The sequence below is a fragment of the Trichoderma virens genome (genome assembly GCF_000170995.1).
Source record: "Trichoderma virens Gv29-8 chromosome Unknown TRIVIscaffold_5, whole genome shotgun sequence".
In the NCBI taxonomy this organism is placed as follows: domain Eukaryota; kingdom Fungi; phylum Ascomycota; class Sordariomycetes; order Hypocreales; family Hypocreaceae; genus Trichoderma; species Trichoderma virens.
In genome coordinates, this window is record NW_014013744.1 from 2133594 (window position 1) to 2156317 (window position 22724).

Below are 22724 nucleotides of genomic sequence, written 5' to 3' on the forward strand. Positions count from 1 at the left end.
GAACGCTTTTGTTTCAATGGACTCAGCCTCAGTTTAGGCAGGGCGCAATCTATTATGCACGATCGCGATGAATCGGGACCAACACCGATTGCTCACAATCCTGTTGGTCGGCATTTGACAGCGCGTATATATTATCACACCATCATTTGAATGTAGGTGTCAGGCAGGCGTTCCATCCAAAGAGGCAGCCCGATAAGTGTTTAACAACTTTATAATAAAACATTATGTGCCACAGTTATCGAAAGCGACATCTAGACGTTCACAATTTCCCACGAAATAGGAAGCTGATGAAGGAATCTTTAATAATAAACAAGGCTTGGCATGGTTGGGAAAACACGGTCAAACGAATGGACAAATAGTCATGCCTCGCGTTGCTTGGTTTCTTTCTGTCATCACAAAGATAAACTATTTACGCTGAATACATGGATTACTACAAAAAGCCCGGTCCTTCAAGAATGACTATGTAGATATCACTGCTGGAACGCCTAGTTCAAGGACCCTTGTACATTCAACCCAAACGCTCAATTCTTTGCAAACTCCTCTATAATCTCCTCCAGCGTCCTCGTCAACTCATCTGGCATCGACAGAAACGGGCTGTGCGAAGAATCCAGAGTCTTTACCGCCCACTCGACTCCCGATCGAGCAACAAGGTGATCTTGTATCTTGACAGGCAGCGCATTATCTTTAAGACAGCGGATGTACGCGCGGCGACCATCATAGGACTTGTCTTGCCATCCTACCGCTGACGGCGCTGACTGCATGGCTCGTACGGAATGTGGCTTTAGCATCGCCGTAGCGCTGCGAGCTATCTCGGCTGAACAGTCGTTGTAAAAGGTCTCTTCTTCATCTAGCGTGTAGAGGAGTCCTTCAGTTTCGGCCTGGGGTTAAAGAAAGTCAGAACTATCAACACAGAGAAAAGAAGAAGAAAAAGGATACTAGTTTTGATCTGCCAAGACGAAAAATATGAAGAGGGAAGCAACAGTAGTTACCACTCACCTTGTCTCTATTAACATATGGCGACAACTGCCCATTTCCAAGTTGAGTGATCGACTCATCCTGCAGAGGCATAAGAGCCGCCAGATACACAATGCCAACGACGCCCCCCTGCAATCCCAGCGCTTCTCTGCTCCTTTTATCTAGACCAGGGTTCGCGACGAGTCCCGATGTCACCATGCCCCCGTACGAATGGGCGACTATGAGGACATTTCTCCCCTCATCGACGAGAAGTGTGAGCACAGCTTTCACTTGTGCTTCGTCGTCTTGCACAGAGATGCCTGCAGTTCCAACACTGCGAAGTGAGACGGCTTCAGCGGAAAATCCTGCTGCCTCCAACGATCGGACAAATGTGTCCAAGGTTGAGCCTGGGTGCCATGCTCCGGGGATGAGGAGAATATGAGGCTTGAGAGGAGAAGAAATGACAGCCATTGTTGCTACACGGGGAGTGCTTGATGAATATGTCTTGTGCGTGCTATCGAGTTCTTGTGGAGAAGAATCAGAATTTGGTGAGTCTTTTGGTTTTCCTCCTTTTCTCCTTCTTCTATTTACTTTTGACGAAATCGACGCTTTATTTATAAGAGTTCGCGGCCAAGCCACCACGACTCACCCGTTGCCCTGCCCACTCTGTAACATCCCCTTTCGTCTGCATCCTAGGAGCGGATTCTATCAATAGAATGATTCAAGTCATCATTCAGGGACTTTTCATCATTATTAATGAGCATTTAGCTTATAAATGAGGCGACTTATGAAAGATAAAGTAGAGCCTTGTTGGTTTGGCTTCAAGGTTGTTGGTATGCATCAAGCGTCCGCGTATCACGACAGGATATTTCATTGGCGGACTACACTTGCCTAATCCGGCAGGGTTCTGAGCCTTCTACTGATGCGGTATATGTACAGTTATTACAGGTCAGCAGGCAGTCAGACTCATGTCGGTAATGATGACAGGGGTTGGAGAAATAAAAAATAAAAGTCAATTAGCTGCCGTCTAGTATAGGGCTGACAGCTAAGGATGGATCAAAGGACACATGGATCTCTGGGTCTCTTTATAGAAATCCATGAAGAGATGAAAGGCTGGATTGACTAGTACTATCTACTCCGTATAGTCTGCAGCAAGTCAGAAGCACTAGTTTTCCAACGTTCCAACAACCACCAACCGAACTATTTCGACCATCATCATGTAAGCACGGTGAAGAGACGCTGATTGGAGCGAATGACACGGACGCCACCTCGGGATATAGCCCATCGATAGTTATCCCGCCATTTGCCAAACCGAACGACTGATTCTCCCCTGACTATCCCACCGTCCCATGCGCTCCAATGACGACATGTGCAGCGGAGTTTCTATGGAGAAATAGTATACGGAGAATCAGGCCGCGGGGCATCGTTGGTGGGGTTATGGACATATATTCGGCCTGGCGATGGACGATGCCCGACTCATTGAAATAGGTGTCCACGGCATAGGAACGAGATCGAGGAGACTCTGTTCTGGAATCTTTTTTCATCAAACTCACTCACAATCACTGAAATGGCACGACCATATGAGGGAAAGCTGGCCATCGTCACCGGTGCCTCGCGAGGTTGGTTCCCCTTGAGACATTACGCTTACACAGAGTCCCACACCGGCGATATGTGACGCCGTCTTCGTCTTCTACAAAACCGCCTACTAATTCATGAGGCAACAGGCATTGGAGCAGCAGTGGCCAGACGACTTGCGGCCAAGGGTAGCAATGTCCTCATCACCTTCACCTCAGACTCATCCAAGGAGATGACGCGGCAGCTGGTCGAGGAGCTCACATCAAAGCACAAGATCCACAGCCAGTCGGTCCAGACAGATCTCGGCCAGGCATCAACCGCAGCGCCCATCATCGTGGAGGCCGCTCGGACGTTGTTCCACAGCTACAACCCGGACGGCAAGTTCCAGGTCGACATTCTGATCAACAACGCCGGCGTGTCGTCCAACCAGTTCATGAACGACGCCGAAAAGGGACCCATTGTCGAGGCCGAATTCACACGGGTCTACGCAATCAACGTCCTGGCGCCCCTGCTCCTGACACAGGCCGTGGCGCCTCACCTGCCCACCGACCGCTCCGGCCGCATCGTCAACGTCTCGAGCGTTTCGGCGTCGATCGGCTACCTGGGCCAGTCCGTCTACGCAGGCAGTAAAGGCGCGCTCGAGGTCATGACCCGGACATGGGCGCGCGAGCTGTCGGAGCGCGCAACCGTCAACTCGATCAACCCGGGCCCGGCCTGGGGCGACATGTACGCCGAGGCTGGCCCGACGTTCTGGAAGCGCAACCAGCCGTACGTGGACACGGCGCCGCTGATGGCGTACGACGGCGAGGCCGAGGTGCTGCGCAAGGCGGGCGACGAGGCGGACAGGTTCGACAAGCTGGTGAGGCAGAGCATGGGCGGGAGGAGGCCCGGGTTTGTCGACGAGATTGCGGGCACGATTGACATGCTGTGCACGGAGGAGAGCGGGTGGACGACGGGCAGCGTCGTGTGCGCCAACGGCGGCATGAGGATGACGATTGCGTAGATCTATCCATAATGATACCTAGACTTTAACAATTACTGACCTGCCGCATGTGAATTGGTGTTGAAAGGCTTAGTTCCCTCGCCTAGCCGCGCTCTTCGTCCTGCTTCTCCCCAGATGCCGTGAGATCGAGCGTCAATTGGCTGGCTCGAACTGAAGCTGTTAGTGCTCGGTATACTCGTTTGTCCTTGAGCCCCTCCAAGGCAAAACACTGCCCCGCCGCAATCAATTTTGGTGACGCAGCGTGTTGATGATGAATGCGCCATTGGATGAGCTCTGCCAAGCTGCCTCTGCGACTGACACGTGGATGTCGCTCGACAACTCGCAGGCAGAGGATTAAATTGTTTCAACCTCCTCCAGACGACACGCACGCCAATAGCAGGCATCAGTTCATCCTTCAAACTGCGTCTCTTCACTTCAACTCCCACTCCCACTTACAACAACAATTCGCCTACAATTGTTTGCGCGCGCGCCTTCACACAGCAAACATGTCCACCTCCCCCATAGACTTCCGCGCCCTCACCACCACTTACAACTTCACCCCAGAAACTCAGTCCCAGCTCGCCGACCTCCTCGATGCCTCCATAAACGGCTCCGCAAGCGCCCAAGCCACAGCCGATGGCCTCGACAAGCTGTGCCCCCGAAACGACGAGGCAGAGGGCTTCCTCTGGTCGCTGTGGACGCTCCTCATCGACGTCGCCAAACGCATCCCCCTCGACGATGCGCGACTCCAGAGCCTCGTCGAGGTCCTCAAGGCGCTCAACGCCAAGCAGAGCGGAAGCGTCGAGATCTGGGGGTCGCAGCACCAACTGTGGGCCGACATGCCGCTGTTTGGCCCCGTCATGAGAGAGGCGTGGAACGGTAAGTTAATCAATAAAAATAAAAAAAATACATAATGAAACAACAGCATTGCTAACTATTGTTATCATTATATCTTTAGGCTCCCCTGAATTCAACGGCTCCTCCGACCAGGCCACCAAAATCGCCCAGTGGCTCTCCCTCAACTCCTTCGCCGCCCGCCTTCTCAGCGCTTCCGTCCAATCTTGGACGAACTTCGCCCTATGGGAGCTTCGCGACGGGCTAGAAGAGCCGCTATCGACTGACGAGGCCAGAGACACATACTTGATCACAACCTCTGAGTGGATTACCCAGGCCGGCAAGGTGTTGTACGACGAGACACAGAAGAGTATCCAGCTTGAGTCACAAGCCACCCAGTCATTAAGACCGGGCAAACTGATTGAAGAAACCAAGCCGGGATTCAACGAGGAGAGGTGGGGCTTTTGGAAGAAAAGATTGGAAGAGCTGAGTGCCAACGCGAGCGCGGAGGCCAAGAAGAGGACAGAGAAGGCATTGCAAGTGATGAAGAGCCTGGAGGCATAGGCTATCTTAGATCAACAAAAAAATATACATGGATATTTCTCTCCTCCTTCTCGCATAGGCCAAATGTGGCAGCCCATAATTATTTCGCTTTCTATGTCATGAGCAGCCATAGCTTCATAAATCCATCCCGCCCCAATAAAGCTTTAACAGAAACTCCAATACGCCCAACTCTACCATGCTCAACGTTATTACGCATACATCATATCACCATCCTCCTCTTCGTCGTCCTCCACAATGGGAACCTCCTTCTTCTTGCCCACCTCCTCCCGACACATGGGGCATGTTCCCTTGCTTCGCAGCCAAGGCCCAACGCACTCCAGATCGAAACGGTGCTTTCCCTTGCACGGCAGCTCTACAACGAGGCAGTACTCGTCTTCCAGATAGGGTACCTTGCAGATGGCGCAGTCGTCCTCCTTGTCAAGCTTCTTCCTGTTGACGCGGTCCAGCATGTCGACAAACTCCTGGCTGGCGCCCTGCAGCCTGGTGGGCGGGTCGTGGATGTCGTCCTCGAGCGAGTTGATGAGCTCCTCGAGAAAGTTGCGGTTGTCCGTCGTCGGGGCCGTCGTCAGCAGCGTCTGCATCTGGCTCTGCAGCAGGCGGAAGAGCGCGGCGGTGTCGACGGGCGTGGGCGTGGCGTGCGGGTTGTTGTGCGGGTTTTGCACGGTCGAGGGCTCGTCGAGCTGGTTCAGCAGGGAGAAGAAGGAGGCCATGTCGACGCGGCGACCTGCGCGGCGAGGCTCGGAGAATTCGACATTGTGCTCGACTGGAGAAGTTGTGGTGTTTTAGCAAACGGCGTGTTCTTCAGATACCTATGGAGATGAGAGGAAGAGGGAGATGGAGGTGGGATTGTGCACATACGTTCGTATTGAGTGGCCATAGTGGGCAAAGCTTGCGTGTGCAGGTGTACACGAGTCGGTGTAATGGTAACTCTCGATTCGCAATGAGGCTGCGCGCATGTAATTTGCTGTGACGCTGGCGGACTTTTGATGCAAAAGCTTCAGTCGTCGCAGGCAGAGATGCTGTCGCAAGCCCACATGCGTCTAGCAGTGATGGAGGGGCACCACCAATAGGGCAGTTGGAGCCTTGGAGGGGCACTGATAGCGCCGAACGATAGGCAGATGTCCCCTGCTGATGGACCGCTGTACTCCGTAGACCAGGGAGCTCGGCTACAGCTCAAGGTTAAGCTCCTGCAGCTCGTGCAGTTCCCCAAAGGGTAAACAGTCCTCGACATCCAATGTAATATAATCCTGACCAGCATCACAAGCACAGCACAGACAAAAGCGGGCGTAATTGGTCCGGCTTTTCCACCAGTTGCAGCGACCCAATGCCTCGAACGTCATCTCCAAATCACGTCACGGAACATCCCGTACCTTTAATACGATGTCTTCAATTAGTAGCAGGCAAATAATAGGTACCCTAATACATGTACCCAGGCTAACCAATTGGTGTAGGTACCTGGGAGTACCTGTAAAACTCCGCTCCGCGTCGAACCAGCCCGAGTATCACATGGTATTAGCTGTTGATTAGATGTTGCCCTTCTCCTTCTCGCTTGGCCGGGCGGAAATCAAACAGATATGGACCCAATCATTCCAGAAGTCCGGGCGTTTCGGGCCGCATTCATTTTTAACTCCATGCCATCATACGCATATCTTAAGGTATATATGATGGGTGCCCAAGCTGCTTTCTCGTCCTCTGCCCACTATAACTCCTAGCTTTCCCTCTCTTCTCGTTGCCACTCCTCCAGGACCTTTCCACACAACCCATCGCCATCAATCAATCCAAAATCTCAACAATGGCTTCCAACTCTGCTGCCGTCTTTGGCTCGACCGGCCTCGTTGGCTCCTACATCCTGTCCAACCTCCTCGCAACCGGCCCCTTCAAGCCCGTCCACACCGTTGGCCGCCGTCCTCCCAAGGCCACCTCGCCCAATCTCAACTCCATCATCGACGCCGACGTCACCAAATGGCCCGCCGCCCTGACCGGCATTTCGCCCGCGCCGCACGTCGCCTTCTCCGCCATCGGCACGACCCGCGCGGCCGCCGGCGGCATCGAGAACCAGTGGAAGATTGACCACGACCTCAACGTCGAGGTGGCCCGGGCAGCCAAGCAGGCCGGCGTCAAGACCTTTGTCTTCATCTCCAGTGTCGGCTCCGACGGCTTCCTGGCGTCGACGTCGCCCTACAGCAAGATGAAGAAGGGCGTTGAGACGACGGTGCGGGAGCTCGAGTTCGACCACGGCATCATCGTGCGGCCGGGCCTCATCCTGGGCGAGCGCGAGGACAAGCGCTTCGCCGAGGGCCTCGCCATGACCTTTGCGCGTGGCCTGGGCTTCCTCGGGCTCAAGGACAGCTTTGCGCAAGATGCCGAGGTGATTGCGCGAGCGGCCATCCGCGCCACGCAGCTGGCCGACGAGGGCAAGGCGCCGAGCAAGTTCTGGGTGCTCGGCCAGGGCGACATTATCAGGCTTGGCCGAACCGAGTGGGAGTCTAAGGAGGAGCCTAAGGAGGAGCAAAAGTAAAAAGGGGAATATGTTTATTTTTCTTATGTTTTGTTTTGTTTTCAAACATGTCACGGCTGCATTGTTGCAGAATCTATCAAGAATCAATACCCTCTTTGCTCTCTTCTTTTCATCTTTTTTTTTTCTCCTTTGACGCTCTTTTGCTATGTATACATACGCAGAGTTTCGTCTAAACTCGCTGACAGAGAGCCATTGTTTGGGCTCGGTTTCGTCAGAATTGGAATTGCAATACCCAATGTTCAGACCCGTTGCGCGTTTTGCTTGGAACAGGGAACAACAGAATGATATGTACACACAATGACGGCAGCTTAATAATTTGCACGGCGTTTGACCTCGGAATTGCTGGGCCATTGGTCAGCAAAGATGGCTTACACGTAGTTTTGAAATTGCATCCAAATGATACCTCCAAAACATCCATCTATTTCAATTGCAAAATAAAGACCTCGTTTTCACTTGTAACTGATAACGAAGACCATTAAACATACCAAAAAAAAAAAAAAAAAAAAAGAGTCACAAGTCTCCTCCAAACCCTTGAATCCTGCGGCAAAGAAACGCCGTGCGCTTACCCGTCTCCGGACTTGCCCCGCGACCGAAGGCCGAACTGAACCAGCCAGAAGACTGAAGAAAGAAAAAAAGCAAAGCCAGAAAAATCCCGGTTCCTTTGGCTTCTGCCCCGCCATCCCATCTGGGCGCCCCCGTCTCGCACGCGATCGTTTTCTCCAGGCAAATCCCGCGCGGCTGATAAGGCATAATTTACGGAAGCCCCTCCAAAGGCGGCGGGACACTTGGATATCTGCCAATTTTAAACAGTCATATATCGGGTCTCTTCCTTTCGCGATCTGGGTTTTGTGCATCCTGTTGGATCTACGCATAGAAGAAGAGCATAGTAGAGGTTCTACAATAGTGTCTTTGAGGAAACTCCGTGTCCGCGAGCTGCCGGCGCATTCACAGTTATCATCTCTCTCATCGGCCATTTGACTCATCCGGCCTCAACTCAACTCAACTCAAACTCACTCACTCACTCACCAACAACACCAACAACAACAACAACACCCATCATCATGTCGTCCCGCCCCGAAATCGTTGGCCCTCAAGCCGGCCCCGAGTCTCCCTACCCCTACAAAATGGAAGGCAAAGTCATTTCCGGCTTCGGCCGCGGCTCCAAAGAGGTAAATAAGAAAAAAGCACCCCCCCCCCTAAAATCCTCATCTCATCTCACACAAACAACCCCCAAAGCTCGGCATCCCAACCGCCAACCTCCCTGTCGACGACAAAATCACCCCCTGGATCGCAAACATCCCCTCCGGCGTCTACTTCGGCTACGCCTCCCTCGCCCTGCCCGACTCCCACCCGGACCAGCCCGCGTCCGCCCCGTCCGGCGCATTCACCGTCTTCCCCATGGTCATGTCCATCGGCTACAACCCGTTCTACAAGAACACCGTGCGCAGCGCAGAGGTGCACATCTTGCACGGCTTCGGGCGCGACTTTTACGATGCCCACATGCGTCTCCTGATCCTGGGCTTTATCCGCGAGGAGAAGGACTACAAGAGCCTGGAGGCGCTCATCGAGGATATCAACGTTGACTGCGAGGTTGCCAAGAAGAGTCTTGCGCGGGAAGGGTGGGCGTGGGATAAGGGGAGCAAGGAGGATGCCGAGTGGTTTGTCAAGCCTTTATAGATGATTTTTTTTGAGTCTTTTTGTTTTTGTTCATTTGGTTTAAATTTATTGTGGTTTGCGTGTCAAGGACAAAGATGGCTACTTTATTACACAAGATGGGAGGGAGAGGATACAAGTTTTGGATGGCATCACTATAGACAGGTCAAATCTGGAGAAAGAGAGAGAGAGAAGCACCGAAAATATTCTTGGATAATAGAAAAAAAAACATAACCAATAGCATCATACCGGCCAAAATAGACAATCCTCCGCTTGGCCAGTCACACCTATATACTAGATGTACGTGTTGTGAGAATGTGTGTAGGTATGCGTTGTGTGTTTTGTGTGTATGTGTGTGTGTTTGCGCACGCGGGTATCATCCAAGTAATCCCCTCTCGTCATTAGAAGTTTCGTGTCATAGCAAAAAAAAGCAAATATCCAAACCAGAAATCATACCCGTCACGAATTGTCTCGTGCTTTCCATGAACGACAATAGAAACAAGAAAGTAGTCCTAAATCTAGCCCATAGCCCACCGATTTTTTGTTTTAGGGGTAAAGACGTATCATGCATTACCTCACCCAGTCCACGGCAAAACGTTGAAAAGAAAAGCAAGAATGTAACAGCAAAGCCAACACCTTATATGCATAAAAGGTTAACGTATAGAGTGTGTGCCCATCAGGGCGACCCGTGGCATCATACAGCGAGCTGATGTGGCTCCTGGTTGGGGTGATATCGGGGCAAGAACTGCAAATCATTAGCATACTGGTTACTGCCAAGCTTTAGGTGTAGGGGGGGATAAGAACTCACATTGATAATGATCATCATGGGAATGTCAAACACGTCCCGCTTAATCGTCCAGCAGTATGTACAATCCACTTTGCCATCCTTTTCGATGCGGGAAATGCCGTGCTCACTGTCAATCATAGTGACACGATTGCTCAGGATGCCTGTCCTAGGATGTCTCTGAGGCCCCAGCATCTCCTTTGCATCCAGCATCTCCTGCGTGCGATACTTCATCAGCCGGCCGCTACGCTGCACCTTGCCTCGGCTGTCTTCAAACGCCAGCTGGGCAAAGTCGCGATAGAATTCGACAAGACTGTCGTCATCCAGTAGCTCGCCCAAGAAGACAGGCTGCGGCCGTGCGTTGACGTTATTGGTGTTGTTATTGGCATGCATCGGCTGGTTCTTGGCAGCGGGCGTCACTTGGCCAGACGATGCTAGGCTGTCGCCATCATCTGTGCTCTCGTCTGAGGATCGGGTATATATGTTGCGGTTAGGCGCCTTGCCCAGGAGCACCTCCTTGGGCCATCCTGTCAACGCCGCAAACTCCTTGTTCACGGCTGCCACCTCTCCGGAGCGTCGACATACAATGGTCGGCGCGCAGCAATGCTGCAAAAAGTCGTCAAACTCAACAAGTGTCCGCTGAAAGCACTTCTCCATAAAAATGAGATCTTCGCGCGTCAAATCCTTGGTACAGGAAATGAACGAGGGTCGGATTTCTCCCAGCGACTGGGCAATCTTCCACAGCTTGCTCAGAGGCAGTCGGTTACGTAGGACAGATATCATGTTGTGGAATCCGGCGACATAAGGATAGGGTTCCTTGACACTTGCGTAGATGGATGCAGAGTCCCGCTGCCTCTTGCCGAGAATCGACTGCACCATCTTGTCCTGCTTCGGCTTGAGACGCGGGGCCCCAGCCATGTTTGGCAAGCCAGGGAATCCCGTTGCCGCCGGGTTTGGAGAACCATCCATTATGGCCTGCGGGCTGGCAGTTGCGTCGGTGCTGGGGCTGGCCAAGCTATTGGGCCCGGCAGCAATGGCAAATGCGTGAGGGAGGCCATGCTGAAGGTTGCCCTGGGTGTATATATTCGAGCCGCCAAGATCCATGCCGGCATATTCACCCATCATGGCGGCGTCATACGAGCCGCTGCCGTTGCCAAACATGGCTGCATAACCCGCCTCAGTCTTTGGAGTTTGTGATATTGAATTTTCTCTTGGGGGTGTCTCGGCACCAAGGCCCATCTTGTTCAGAATGCCAAACTCCCATCCAGCATATTGACTGCCGAAATTTAGGCCTTCGAGATCAAAGTTGTAGAGCGCAGGGTTACTGGGGTCGAACAGCGCGTTAAAGTCCATGGTGTTTCCTTGGAGCATGCTACCCATATGGGCCTGGCCTGCTGCAGAGGCACTGTGGAAGGATGGCGAGATGGGCGATGCCTGAGGATTGAGGTGGATGGCTTCAGGTATGGCCACCGGCGGCTGACTGACGCTTGGATAGACAGGGAACGCGGCGTTGCCCTGCGATAGGAAGCCGTCGCCAGGGGCCGTCCCAAGAACGTTGTTGTCGGAGTGAATAGAATCATGGCGCTGTCCGTTGGCCTTTGCAGAAGGGGGAGGACTGAAATTTGGGCCGAGGACGGGTCGAAGAGCCTCTGGGGGGGCATCGTGCAGGTATTTGGCCTTTTTGCGCACACCATCCTGGCAAGCATCGGCAAGACCACGCTTGATGCACCGCTTACACGGCCTTTCGTCTCCTACATCAAATCAAATGTTAGTCACAGCTAACCAACGGCGGTAAAGGCTAACACAGCCAAGAAAAAAACCAAAGAGTCCAATTGGACTTTCAAGGAATGGGTTGGCAAAGGGGGCAGCCGGGGAAAGGGGGAGGACGGGGCGGGTTTGTTCTCCCAAGAAAGACGCACCACAAGTCAGGTGTGCCCTCTGGCAAGCAAAGCATGCTCTCCTTGCTTTCTTCCGCCGTGGCCTCAAAGGATCTTTAGGATCATACTTCTTCTTATCGTCGTAAGAACCATTGGCCGCCATTGGGTCGGCCATTCTCTCGTCTTCGTCTTTCAGCAGAGTCTCCGAGTCTTCTTCGTTCTCGGATACAGGATCTGAGACGTCTGCCCCGTTATCCTCCATGTCTTGGGGCATTTTGCCGGGCCTTTATATAATAACAAAGCCCCTCCTTGGCGCATACACAGCAGATCAAGCAATCCGCGTTGCTCTTTGTAAATCAGGGCGGCGATCGGGCTCCGTTCCCCAGAAGTCTCGTCTCCCCCAATCCATCCAACTCTTGCGCTGATCAACCACACCAACGCACGGCTTTCGTGGCACGAGCGAACAAGGGCCTAATAGTTACACGGTTGTTACTTTCTTGGGGATGTGCGATTAAAACAAGAGCGATCCACAGTGGCTTGAAGCGTGCCAGGGATATATGCAGCTGGCAAGACCCAGGCGGACGAATGACAGAGAGCCGGGCCAAACTGGGCTGGACCAAGCCGAGCTGAGCAAGAGGGCAGAAAATAGAAGCAAGAAGCAAAGCAGAGCCTCGACGCTGCTCGTGCTTGTATGCGCGGTATGTATGAGACAGTTATGTGTTGACCGGTCGCGGGAGGGACGATCCGTGTGGACTCCCGGGAGTTGATCGGACGGGCGGCCGAAAGCGACAGGCAGGGCCAAATATGTCGGGGTCGGCCAAGTTCGTATTCTTACAGCGGTCGAGGGCCAATGGGCACTTGTGATTCGTGAAGCACACAAGAGGGCGTCTGGTCGTGTGACAAGGCGGCAGAATCAATAGAGCGGCGGCGCCGGTGGCATGGAGGCCAGTGAATTCCAACGCGGAAGCGCAGCCGGGCAGGATCTGTCCTCTCGGATAACGGGGGGGTGTGATCGATCGGCCCAGGTTCGAGAGACAAGATGTAACGCCGCGTCTGCGCAGAGACGGACGAGAAAAGATGGGAGTGAGAGAGGGGGGGTCTGTTCCCCAAGGGAGACTGAGAGTAGGTAGAGAGAGCGAGGAAGATGTAGAAGCAGCTACCCGTTACCCATACGCTTGGCCGCGCCCACCATTGGGGGTTGAGCGATGCGCAGACCAGGACCAGGCGGGAGGCGACACGGCGCTCTGAGGATCGGGCCCGAGGAGTGGAAGCTGAGATGAGGGCGCGCAGCAACGAGGCATGCGAGCAGCAGCGGCTTTGGGCTGGATGACGCCGGAGCGATGGCGGCGATGGCGGCAAAGGGCCCGTTTGCGCCTATGCGGCTGGCCCCCTTTCCGCTGGCAGCGATGCAATGCAGCTGCTGGCCACGGCAACCGACGGTTTGGTGGAAGAGCGACGCCCAGCAAGAAGCAAGACAAAGACAAAGCTGAGGCGCAAGGAGAGGGAGTCAGAGGTGGCCGACGTTTGCTTAGTCGTCGGGTTAAGCTCAGTCAGAATTTCGAGCGAGGTTCGCAACGGCACTGCCCTGGGCATTTCGCAATTGCAGCGGGCGATGGTGGGCGCCAGGGCGGCAGCGCAGCGCGTCTCTTGGGCGCTGGAGCCCGCTGGAGGCACCGCTGCAAGTCCCGCTGGCGACAGGCTGGGTGGCTAGTGGGCAGCTGTGGGCTAGTGGGCTGGACCGCTGGGGATCCCCCGTAACGCAGGCAGGACTGCGGGGTTTTTGCTCCAGGCCTTGGCCCGAACTGGGCCGGTGGCGGCGGCGCTTGGGGCTGTTTGGGAATCAGCTGGACGCTGAGTGGCCACGGCCCAAGGGTGCTACTGCTGCTACTGCTACTAAGCAATGTTGGACTAATGTTGGGTTGGCCGGTAGCTGGTACTTGGGCGCAGCCGCAAGCACGGGTGGTGGGTGGACGAACCAGGTACCGGCTTACAGTATGCCGAATCGACTCAATGGAACTGTAATACATGCTCGTACATAGAACCTACTGCAATCAATGATCCATGCCTTGCTGCATTGAGGCTTGCCGGGCCAATTGCAGGCCGCCCAACAATCCTCGAGTTGCTCAATAGGCATTGGAGGCGTTGGGAGTGTCGCGTGTGGCCGTCGCTTTGATTACAGGCCCTCGCACAGCATCACGGCTGCAGCTCAATCACTAGATTGCGGCAGTGATTTGCCAAGTTTCCAAGAGGGGCGGGCTGTGATCCTTCAAGCCCTTCAAGCCCTTCAAGCCTGGCTCTTCACCTCCATCCTTTACCCACATGCCCTCACCGGTGAGGGTCTGCAAGCACCAACATCTCCAGCAGACGACCACTCCAACAAGCTGCATCCCGGTTGCGAAAAACCCGCCTGTACATGCCGTCTACCTTACATGTACATGGCATGGACGCTCCCCAGCCTCACAAGCACAAGGTACTCCCCTAGTTGCTCTAGTCCCAACCGCGGCCGCCATTCTGGGGTTCGCCGGTGGGTGCGGCCAAGGCGAGGCACCAATCCAGAAGCTCCAAAGCCAGGGGGTGCCATTATTTGCTTTTTGGGCTTGCGAATGCAGGTTCGCTGCATGTGTCAAGCCGGGGGGGACGGGTGGACGGAGGGAGAAATTTTCTTTCTATTCATGAGATGGGAAAACTCTGCCCAACAAGATGGACACGGCGGCTCCTCACCAAGGCTGAAGGGGGGACGTTGGCACTTACAAGAGAGCAGACTCAACCCACGAAAGATGCCAACACAGACAGCCAGGAATACATACCCACAAATAAAACTTAAAGAGAAAAAGAAATGAAAAAAAGTCTTCTTGACGGGCTTCCACCGCTAACACGAAAATCCTCGGAACCCCCTCCCCATGCTCGATCAGCGATAACCGAGTTCCCGAGCCACGCCGCGCCGAGTCCTGAACAAGCACATTCAACGAAACCCCCCCAGGCATGTGTGTCAATGCAAATGCAGCTGCAAATTGTATACGAAATATGGAGTAATGTGCTCCGTAGCTAACCCCCTATTCAGGAGTCGTGCAGGCTGCTAGCATTTTCGAACAACAATGCCCAGCTGCCCTGCCTCCTCATTGTTGTAAAACCTGCATGTCCTTGTCCTGAGAGGGTTGCTCATTGTCTATTTCCAAGCAACCTGCTTTTCAGGCCCATTCTACGCTGTCCACCTGTCTCAAACACGGCATAAACTCTCCAGTCTCTCTCACATGGATAATCCATGTCCCCCTTACATGCAGTCTCACATGCCACGGCATTCCACCGCTCCATGAAGCTCAATTGCATGGGCATTTTGTGCTGCGTAATCCGCAGGCCGTATCACCCGCATCCAGGTTCTAGAGTTGCTGCAACCCACCACCCCCAAAAGGCAAAGACTCGAACAGAGAGAAAAAAAAAGGCCCAGTTCTGCCCTTGCGCATCACAGGAGCGTCTCTATTGGTCCTTTAGTCTCAGCTCCGCACCCTGCCGTGCCATGGGCTGTCAAATCAGGGATAGTAGAAACTAGGACTGTAAATCCAGCGAATCTCGACGAGCGTCACTCACTATATCAAGCACAGTACGTATTTAGTTCTCTTCCTTACATGTACGAGTATGTAGTTACTACTCTTATCTCCTAGAACCCATATTGATTCATCTCTGTGTAAATGTCAAAATGCTATGTCCCTCTTCCAGCTTTTAAACGCCAGCTTCATGTATCCCAAAAAAGCCATTCACGGCTTGGCCACCATTCTCCGCAAGCCACACGACCAGGCCACCACACAGCTCACGAGGTGGTTCCTCTCTTTGGTCTTGGCAAGTCTCGTCCTTCTCTCCATAGTAAACCCCCTTGCGTCCCAACTGACGCGTGCTCACTCTTTTACTTCCAGAGACGCTCATGCAGACGCCCGTGACTCACATCAATCCCTGTTCCCAAGCAGCAACTCTTCTTATTCGATTGGTCGTCCCCTCATCGGTGTGATATATTCCATTTTTCCTCTCTCTTATTAGTATCATTGTCTATAAGTCGTATCCGTCATTTCGCTCATCTCATGTTGCGGCCTCGGGATCAAACCGAGACGAGGTGCCTTATCCGACAGTCCATAGCCCAAACAAATCCAGCATCTCATCTTGTCTCTTTTCTCTTTTCTCCTTTTTTTCATTCTTGCCTTGTCCCATACGCCTCATTAATGAATTATCCCAGAATGTCCTGGTGTTAGTATTACCCTCCCATACAGGTACGATTACGATGCATCGTACACCTCCCCGCTTGTCCTCCCCCTTCAAGCCACCTCCAAATTCACAGGAAGAGCAAGTAGCCGCCTCCTAAGACTTGGCAAATCTGCTCTTGCTCCTAATCTTCTTGCCGTATCTGAAAAAGAGGTACGGGAACGGCATCATGGCCACGGTTAGGAACGCTAGTAGCGACGACGCCCACTGGAATCCAAGCTTGTTATACATTTGTGTACCGAATAGGGGGAACACAGCTGCAAGACCATCAAGTTAGCATCACGTCACAGCTTCCTACAAAGCCTAACAGCTCATTGACTTGGCGTACCTGCGAATGAACAGCGCACAAATGCGTTGGCGGCAAGGGCACTGGCGGCATACATGGGATAGGCGTCGACCTAAACAATCCATCAGTCAGTACGTGTTGCTGAAATTAGTCTGGCATGAGTCAGGAATCCTGCGGATGAAAAAAACTTACCAGAAACGTAAAGACACTGGTGAATACGAGTAGGTTGCTACAAAAGAATATCCAGAGTCAGCCACCGAATCAAGGTCCAATGAGGGGGGTTACTTTTCAAAGGGAAACAGGTACTGCTCCTGCAACTGAGAGCAAAACGGGGAAATGACCGAGGGGGGTAGGAAGAAGGAGGGTGGTTTCAAGAAGCAGGATCCCACTATTCGCAACGCTGCGTCACCGTGGCTTAAGATAGACTCACCCCAATCCAAAGATAGCCGACCCAATGATGGGCACGATCCAATGCACAGAGGAGTACGTCGTCCACCCAAACATGAAGATGCCAATAGGCACCAGAACGGACCCCACGATGGCCGACGGCAGCCGAAACTCGGGCTCGCTGCCGCCCGGCACGCCAGTCTCCTGCTCCAGCTTGGCCATGAGCCTCATGCGGATGCGGAACCACACCGGGTCCGACAGCATGCCGAGGATCATGCCCACGCCGATGCCCAGGAAAGTAAGGCCAATCTGCCACAGGTTGAAGCCGTGATTCGTCGCGAAGACGAGGGGGAATGCGCCAAAGAAGAGGTACAGGATGCCCAGAAGAATGGCGGTGAAGATGCACAGGCTGAGGCACATGGGCTCGAAAATGAGCAGCTGAAAGGGCCGCTGCAAGGAGGTGCTTATGGCTTGGACTACTGTCTTTTGCGTCTTTTCCGAGGGGGCCAACCACCGGTCGTCGCCCGTGTCCTTTCTCATCTTGCGAGCCTTGTTTCTGAGCAATATTGGGTCTATAATTGACAGGTCACAACTCTCGCGTCAGTCATCCAATATTTCCTCTCATGCTGGTGTACTTGCAATACGAAGAAGGGGGGGTATAGCTTACGATATGTCTCCGGCACCAGGAGAACGATTGCAACCCACATGACGCCAGCCCAGATGAGCAGGACATAGTACGTCCACCTCCAATGCGTAAAGTAGTTGATGAAGCCTCCCAAAAGAGGCCCGAGAGCAGGCCCGACAAAGGGCGCAATACTAAATACTGCCATGGGCAGCTGCAACTCGTGTCTCCCAAACAAATCACCCACGGTGCCGCCAGACACCGTAAGAAAGGTGCTGCCCGCCAGGCCGTCGAAGAAGCGAGCTACAATCATGGTGGCGATGTTCTTGGCCACGGCCGAGGGTATCAGCCAGATGAGATACATGCTCCACGACACCAGGTAGATGGGCCGGCGGCCGTAGAACTCGCTCAGGGGACTCAGGAGCATGGGGCCAACGGCAATGCCCAGGACGAATGTCGATAGGCCGAGGTCGGAAACTTCACGCACGTTGTGGAATTCGGCCTCCATCTGCACGTAAGTCGAGGTGTATATCGAGCTAGCGCATGTCCTGGAATGCACAAGAGGTTAACTTCATGTCAGTCAACTATGTTGCCTTTGGTGCTAGTAACTTAAACATAATGTGCCGTGAGTGAGACAAATGCAACGACACAAGCGTCACAATGTTCCACCAAGGCGTGCATGTCTCTGTCTCCTTCTTTCATTCTTCTTCTCATGTCTCACACAATCAAACAACGATATCAATCACATCAACTCGAATCAAAAATCAAAACTTACACGGTAAGACTTCCACACGCACAAATGAGCACAATCAGCCACTTGCGCGCCTTGTTAAAGCTCCGAGGACACAGCGGATCGTTATCCCCATCATCCCAGCCAACTTCATACGGGTCCTTCTCCGGCTGTCCTGCCTCCAACGCCGCCTTCTCGCCGCGCTGCTCGTCCGACACGCCGTAGCCGTTCTGCGACCGTGTGCGGTCCAGCTCTCTGTTCGAGCTCCGTGATGACGGCGTCATGTCCAGCTGCAGATCATCTGCATCATCCCCAAGGCCAGGATTCTCGTAGGCCTTATCGCCCTTCTCGCGGTCAGCCATGTCAGGCGCGAGCGTCGATGCCGTGTCTACGTCTGCAGCCGCCATTATGCCAACGTCTCTTTCAATCGTCTCGAAGTCGGCGACCTGGCAGGCTGCGTGAAAGAGGCCGCGATGAGATTATAGCTTAGTGTGGTGGAGAGAGAGGCCAGGCTGAGAGGTCGGGACGGCAGTGGATCGACGCCCGAGTAATATATAAGAGATTGCGACGATGGTGACCAAGATGCTATGCCGGCATTATCAATCAGGAGGTGACGTGACGTGACGTTGAAGCATTATCAATCGAATCCCACGAGTCTGGCCCCGGGCAAAACGGCAATCTTCGAGATCAAAGTCTCCTCCGAAATTTTCGGAGAAAAGAAAATGATTAGGACGAGCAAACAACCACACACACACGACGACGACGAGGCAGGATTCAATGTTACCAATCAAGCCAGCCAAACTCGAGCAAAAAGCCCTTATTCAGCCGTCGCTCTTTGCCCATCGTCAGTGGATCCCGCGCGGACAGCGTACCTAAAGGCGAAGAGCGAGATCCAACAAATGTCGACATCAAATGAGAGAAAAGACAGAGCCCAGCCCAGCCCAGCTGCGGTCCGCAACTGCCGACCCCCAAATCAGGCTACGCACTTGTCCGGCAGCTCTCGGCGGGAAAACTTGCCCCAAGGGGAAATGGATAATTCCTGGCTTCTTGGCTTTTTACTCGTCCATTTCTCTATTCGCTGCAGTTCTGATCCTGTTATGTGACCCATCGCTTGTTGCTCCTTGGGCCGGTAAACCCTGGTAATTCCCACGCCCAAGGAGAAAGAATCGCAAGCTCCTGTCTCGGCGATTGGGCGCCCTTGTTTCGTCTCGTATTCCGAAGCCCATTCATTCTCTTTCTTCTAGCGTAGAGACGATGCCCCGGTCTTCTTGTTTCTACGTGGGGACCAACAACTCTTAGTGTAAGCAGCTTACTCTAATATGCAAGTCACACTACAACATTACGAATACAGTACAGTAATGAACACCAGAGGAGAAGAACCAAAAAAAGAACAATAAAACTGCCTGACCAAAAAGCTCTGACCTTTAAGTGGTTCAATCACACATCGCCTAAAATTTCGGCGTTACGAGTCGCCATGAGAAAAGAGCGAGGCCGGCTATCGCGGGTATTGCGGCCGGCCCTCGCCCTCGCTTCTCGCGTTTATAAGATTCAACTTTATCCCGTAGATTTTCACGACGCACAGGCGCCCTGCAGGCGCCCATGTGCCTTTCGGAAATAGAAGACTCGCTGACTCGCCAGCGTCTCACGTCTGGGGGCTAAAGAAACTCGTTGAGATAATCAGTTGTCACATTTTCGTATATTCATCTTCAAGCTCGTATACTGTGGCCATCATAACCGCTTTATCTACATCTTCTCCACCGTCAAGCATCACCATCCCCATATCAATATACAATTCTAACCAAGGTCCCAACGCCAGTCGTGAAACTCCCCGACCTGCTCGCAGACAACATGAGCTCTTCGTATGTACACCAGCAGGCATTCTATAAACGCAAAAAAACAACAGGGTATTCTCCAAAGTATATCCACATCCTCCTCCTCCTCCCCTCTTCGCCGATAGCTATCGCCGAAAACCAAAAATCAATACTCAATAATACTCTGGCAATCCGTTCGCCGCAAAGTCCGGCACGTCTGTATCGCAGTTGAAATCCCGCTCCCACGCCTTCTGCGGCAACACGCCCGCCTGCATCCCAGCCTGATAACTCCATTGCGGCGAGCTCTCCGTCTTCCACGTCCAGTACCACCACCCGAGCCCCTTTTCGAAGCTGTACATCTGCGCCTGTGCAAACATGGACAAGAAGTTCTTGTACTCGGAGCTCCATTTGCTAGGATCCGCGTTGGCGTTGGCGCACGAGCATTGGCTATTCTTGGTAGGACAGTCTGGCGACAGAATCGACGTGCTGGCGTTGCCCGTATTGAGCGTGCCCTCCCACCGGTTGCCCTGGCCTACGTTTGTCACAAACTTGGCACAGTCCGTGTCTGCTTGAGACCATTCGGCGAATTGCGTGGGCCCGTAGCCTGTGCTCTTGTCCTGGCTCTGCAGTGCCTGCTCTGTCCACCCCTGGCACGCATACTGCACCTTCTTTTGGTGCGTAAAGTCGATCTGGTTCTGGTTGAAAATTACGTACTGGTGGACGTCGAGGACCAGCCCATCGTAGCCCTGCATGAGTCCCTGCCAGTTGTTCAGGCCCATGAAGCCATCACCAAAGATGACCAGCCCCTTGAAGCCGTTTTTGCGAACCATGGTGAATGCCGTTTCTGTCCAGTTGACCACAGCGCTGGCTTGAAGGAAGGTCATCTTAGGCTCGTTAGCTAGGCCGTAGTGTGTGATGATGTTCTGGTATCTCTTCTGGGAGAAGAACTGAGAGAGGCTGTTGTGAACATCAAGAGACCGTTGTGCGTTTAGTGCCCCGTTGGTGCCGTTGAGCCAGCCGATCGGGCCCTGTCTCCCGCTGTGATTCCATCCGTTCTGGCTCCCCGGTAGGCCGTGTAAGTCGAGGTTGACTCGTAGACCGTATTTCCTGGCCCATTCGATGCCGCGTAGGAGGTATCGCCACGAAGTTCGATAGACGTACTGGTCGCCGTCATAGACCTGGACGGCCCAGTATGAGAACGGAATTCGGACATGATCTAGCCCAGCGTCGGCAATGTCTTTGAACGTGCTCTCAGTAACAAAGGTGTTGTAATGGTTCTCAAGCGTTGATGCAGCCTGCGCCCCGAGATGTGCGCATAGAGTCCACTCGTCCACAACCCCAGAACTGAGAGGGTAATTGAAGAGAGATGGCGTGATGAAAGGCTCAAGTGATAGCCACCCTCCCAAGTTGACACCTCTGGCCGGCGTTTTCGAATAGTCTCCCCAGGACTTATCCAACGGAGGCACATTGCTGTTCGCCTGGGCAGAATCGTCCCATTTCGAGTAAAGGCCCATGACGGGGAGGTTTCCAACCATCTCGTCGGTGAAGGTAGTGTTGAAATCTTCCGTGCTCGCCCAAGTCGAAGGGTCGAGATAAGTATTTATCCACTTGGTCGGTACATCGCTGTTGCTCGCGGGAGGTCCAGAGGACGAACTATCGTTACTATCACCGCCCGATTTGTGCTTTGAGCCCAGCACCGCGGCCACGATAATGATGATGAGGAGAACAAGGGCACAAATGCCTCCAATGATCCCTGGCAACAGGGTTAGTGACTCTTCTAAACAGCCGTCGATGCGCAAACCTACATTTCTTTCTCTTGGACATCTTCGTCTTCTTCTTCTTCTTTGCCGGCTCGCTATACATGTCTTCCTTTCTCAAACTGTCATAGCTATCGTCTCGCGAGAAGCCTCCTATTCTGAACCCCCATCCCTTGGACCTCCCTTCCTCCATCGCCGCCCCGCTGACAACTCTGGACTTTTTCTGCTTGCTCGGCTTACGGTACTTCTTTGGCACAATGATTGGCTCAACCTCTGGATCGGGACTTGGTGATCTCTCTCTTGCTCTTGTCCTTTCCCGCTCCCGCTGCCGCTCCCGCTGCCGTTCGCGCTCGCGTTCTCGCTCTCGCCTTTGCTGCCTCTCTGCGCGCTCCCGGGCTCTGTCGTCATGCGCCTCCCCTCGTTCTCGCTCCCGTTTCCTCCGCTCGCGATCAGCATGTCTCTGCTGCCTCACATTATCCTGGTTCAGTTGCGCCAGCGCCCCTGCGGAAAGCGACTGTGACTGTGACCTGCTGCGCCTGTCGGCTCTGCCTTCATCTGCGCTGCTGGCGCCTCTCCGCGTCCGCGATTCTTTCTTCCGCGGCCTGTCTCTCCTGGATGATTCGCCTCGTGCGCTTCGGTGGCGGTGCGCACGCGGCACGTCGGAGTCGCTCATCGTAACGTCGTGATCGAGCTGCGGCTCGCTAGTATACAAGACGCATCAACTCGAAAATGCATCGATTTCTATGATTCAACGCTGAAAAGGAAGTTCAACAAGCCATTAAAAGAAGAAAAACACAATCCGACATGATCTACAAGGACTCAAAACAATGCCATGGTCCGCTTAACCGATATACACGTCACCGGGCTGAGTTTTGCAGGTCAGGTTGCCAAGTCTTGGCCCGTTGGCTGGGCAACACGCCCCCCAAAACCGGAGATTCGGCCGGGAGGACGGCACCAGACCCGGAAGCGGCACGGCGGAGCGAGTGATGGAGGTTATAATTGGAATGATTGCTGCTGCTGGTTTATTTTGAGCATGTGCATATTGAGCGCAGATTTGAAAAGGCCGCTGTGGGGGTTTTGTAGGTGCAATGAACTGCTGAGTACTCATTCTGGTATAGCGATATGTACGGTGTACTCTATAC

The 22724-nt window shown here is 53.4% G+C and overlaps 10 protein-coding genes across 10 annotated transcripts; 5 read left to right on the forward strand and 5 right to left on the reverse strand.

Moving 5' to 3' along the window:
* Positions 1–521: 521 nt before the first annotated feature.
* TRIVIDRAFT_147410 (uncharacterized protein) lies at positions 522–1425 on the reverse strand (the record flags this gene model as incomplete). Its single annotated transcript, XM_014102587.1, has 2 exons — positions 522–878; positions 997–1425. The coding sequence occupies 2 exons, from the start codon at positions 1423–1425 to the stop codon at positions 522–524; spliced, it is 786 nt and encodes a 261-aa protein (XP_013958062.1).
* A 1090-nt stretch (positions 1426–2515) lies between these two features.
* On the forward strand, positions 2516–3590 carry TRIVIDRAFT_89352 (uncharacterized protein; the record flags this gene model as incomplete). The annotated part of the gene is made up of 2 exons (XM_014102588.1): positions 2516–2573; positions 2679–3590. The coding sequence occupies 2 exons, from the start codon at positions 2522–2524 to the stop codon at positions 3530–3532; spliced, it is 906 nt and encodes a 301-aa protein (XP_013958063.1).
* Positions 3591–3867: 277 nt separating this feature from the next.
* TRIVIDRAFT_89354 (uncharacterized protein) lies at positions 3868–4953 on the forward strand (the record flags this gene model as incomplete). Its single annotated transcript, XM_014102589.1, has 2 exons — positions 3868–4390; positions 4470–4953. 2 exons carry the CDS (start codon positions 4018–4020, stop codon positions 4907–4909), a joined length of 813 nt encoding a protein of 270 aa, XP_013958064.1.
* A 5-nt stretch (positions 4954–4958) lies between these two features.
* Positions 4959–5905, reverse strand: TRIVIDRAFT_83154 (uncharacterized protein; the record flags this gene model as incomplete). Its single annotated transcript, XM_014102590.1, has 2 exons — positions 4959–5672; positions 5768–5905. The coding sequence occupies 2 exons, from the start codon at positions 5784–5786 to the stop codon at positions 5098–5100; spliced, it is 594 nt and encodes a 197-aa protein (XP_013958065.1).
* Positions 5906–6701: 796 nt separating this feature from the next.
* On the forward strand, positions 6702–7427 carry TRIVIDRAFT_45257 (uncharacterized protein; the record flags this gene model as incomplete). The annotated part of the gene is made up of 1 exon (XM_014102591.1): positions 6702–7427. The coding sequence occupies one exon, from the start codon at positions 6702–6704 to the stop codon at positions 7425–7427; it is 726 nt and encodes a 241-aa protein (XP_013958066.1).
* Positions 7428–8488: 1061 nt separating this feature from the next.
* TRIVIDRAFT_67516 (uncharacterized protein) lies at positions 8489–9104 on the forward strand (the record flags this gene model as incomplete). The annotated part of the gene is made up of 2 exons (XM_014102592.1): positions 8489–8596; positions 8664–9104. The coding sequence occupies 2 exons, from the start codon at positions 8489–8491 to the stop codon at positions 9102–9104; spliced, it is 549 nt and encodes a 182-aa protein (XP_013958067.1).
* Positions 9105–9167: 63 nt separating this feature from the next.
* On the reverse strand, positions 9168–12015 carry TRIVIDRAFT_83155 (uncharacterized protein; the record flags this gene model as incomplete). Its single annotated transcript, XM_014102593.1, has 3 exons — positions 9168–9825; positions 9889–11615; positions 11784–12015. The coding sequence occupies 3 exons, from the start codon at positions 12013–12015 to the stop codon at positions 9775–9777; spliced, it is 2010 nt and encodes a 669-aa protein (XP_013958068.1).
* Positions 12016–13152: 1137 nt separating this feature from the next.
* On the forward strand, positions 13153–13452 carry TRIVIDRAFT_221117 (uncharacterized protein; the record flags this gene model as incomplete). Its single annotated transcript, XM_014102594.1, has 1 exon — positions 13153–13452. One exon carries the CDS (start codon positions 13153–13155, stop codon positions 13450–13452), a length of 300 nt encoding a protein of 99 aa, XP_013958069.1.
* A 2486-nt stretch (positions 13453–15938) lies between these two features.
* On the reverse strand, positions 15939–18298 carry TRIVIDRAFT_212690 (uncharacterized protein; the record flags this gene model as incomplete). The annotated part of the gene is made up of 3 exons (XM_014102595.1): positions 15939–17234; positions 17330–17832; positions 18060–18298. The coding sequence occupies 3 exons, from the start codon at positions 18296–18298 to the stop codon at positions 16702–16704; spliced, it is 1275 nt and encodes a 424-aa protein (XP_013958070.1).
* Positions 18299–19998: 1700 nt separating this feature from the next.
* TRIVIDRAFT_190772 (glycoside hydrolase family 5 protein) lies at positions 19999–22255 on the reverse strand (the record flags this gene model as incomplete). The annotated part of the gene is made up of 2 exons (XM_014102901.1): positions 19999–21578; positions 21631–22255. 2 exons carry the CDS (start codon positions 22253–22255, stop codon positions 19999–20001), a joined length of 2205 nt encoding a protein of 734 aa, XP_013958376.1.
* Between the last annotated feature and the right edge of the window lie 469 nt (positions 22256–22724).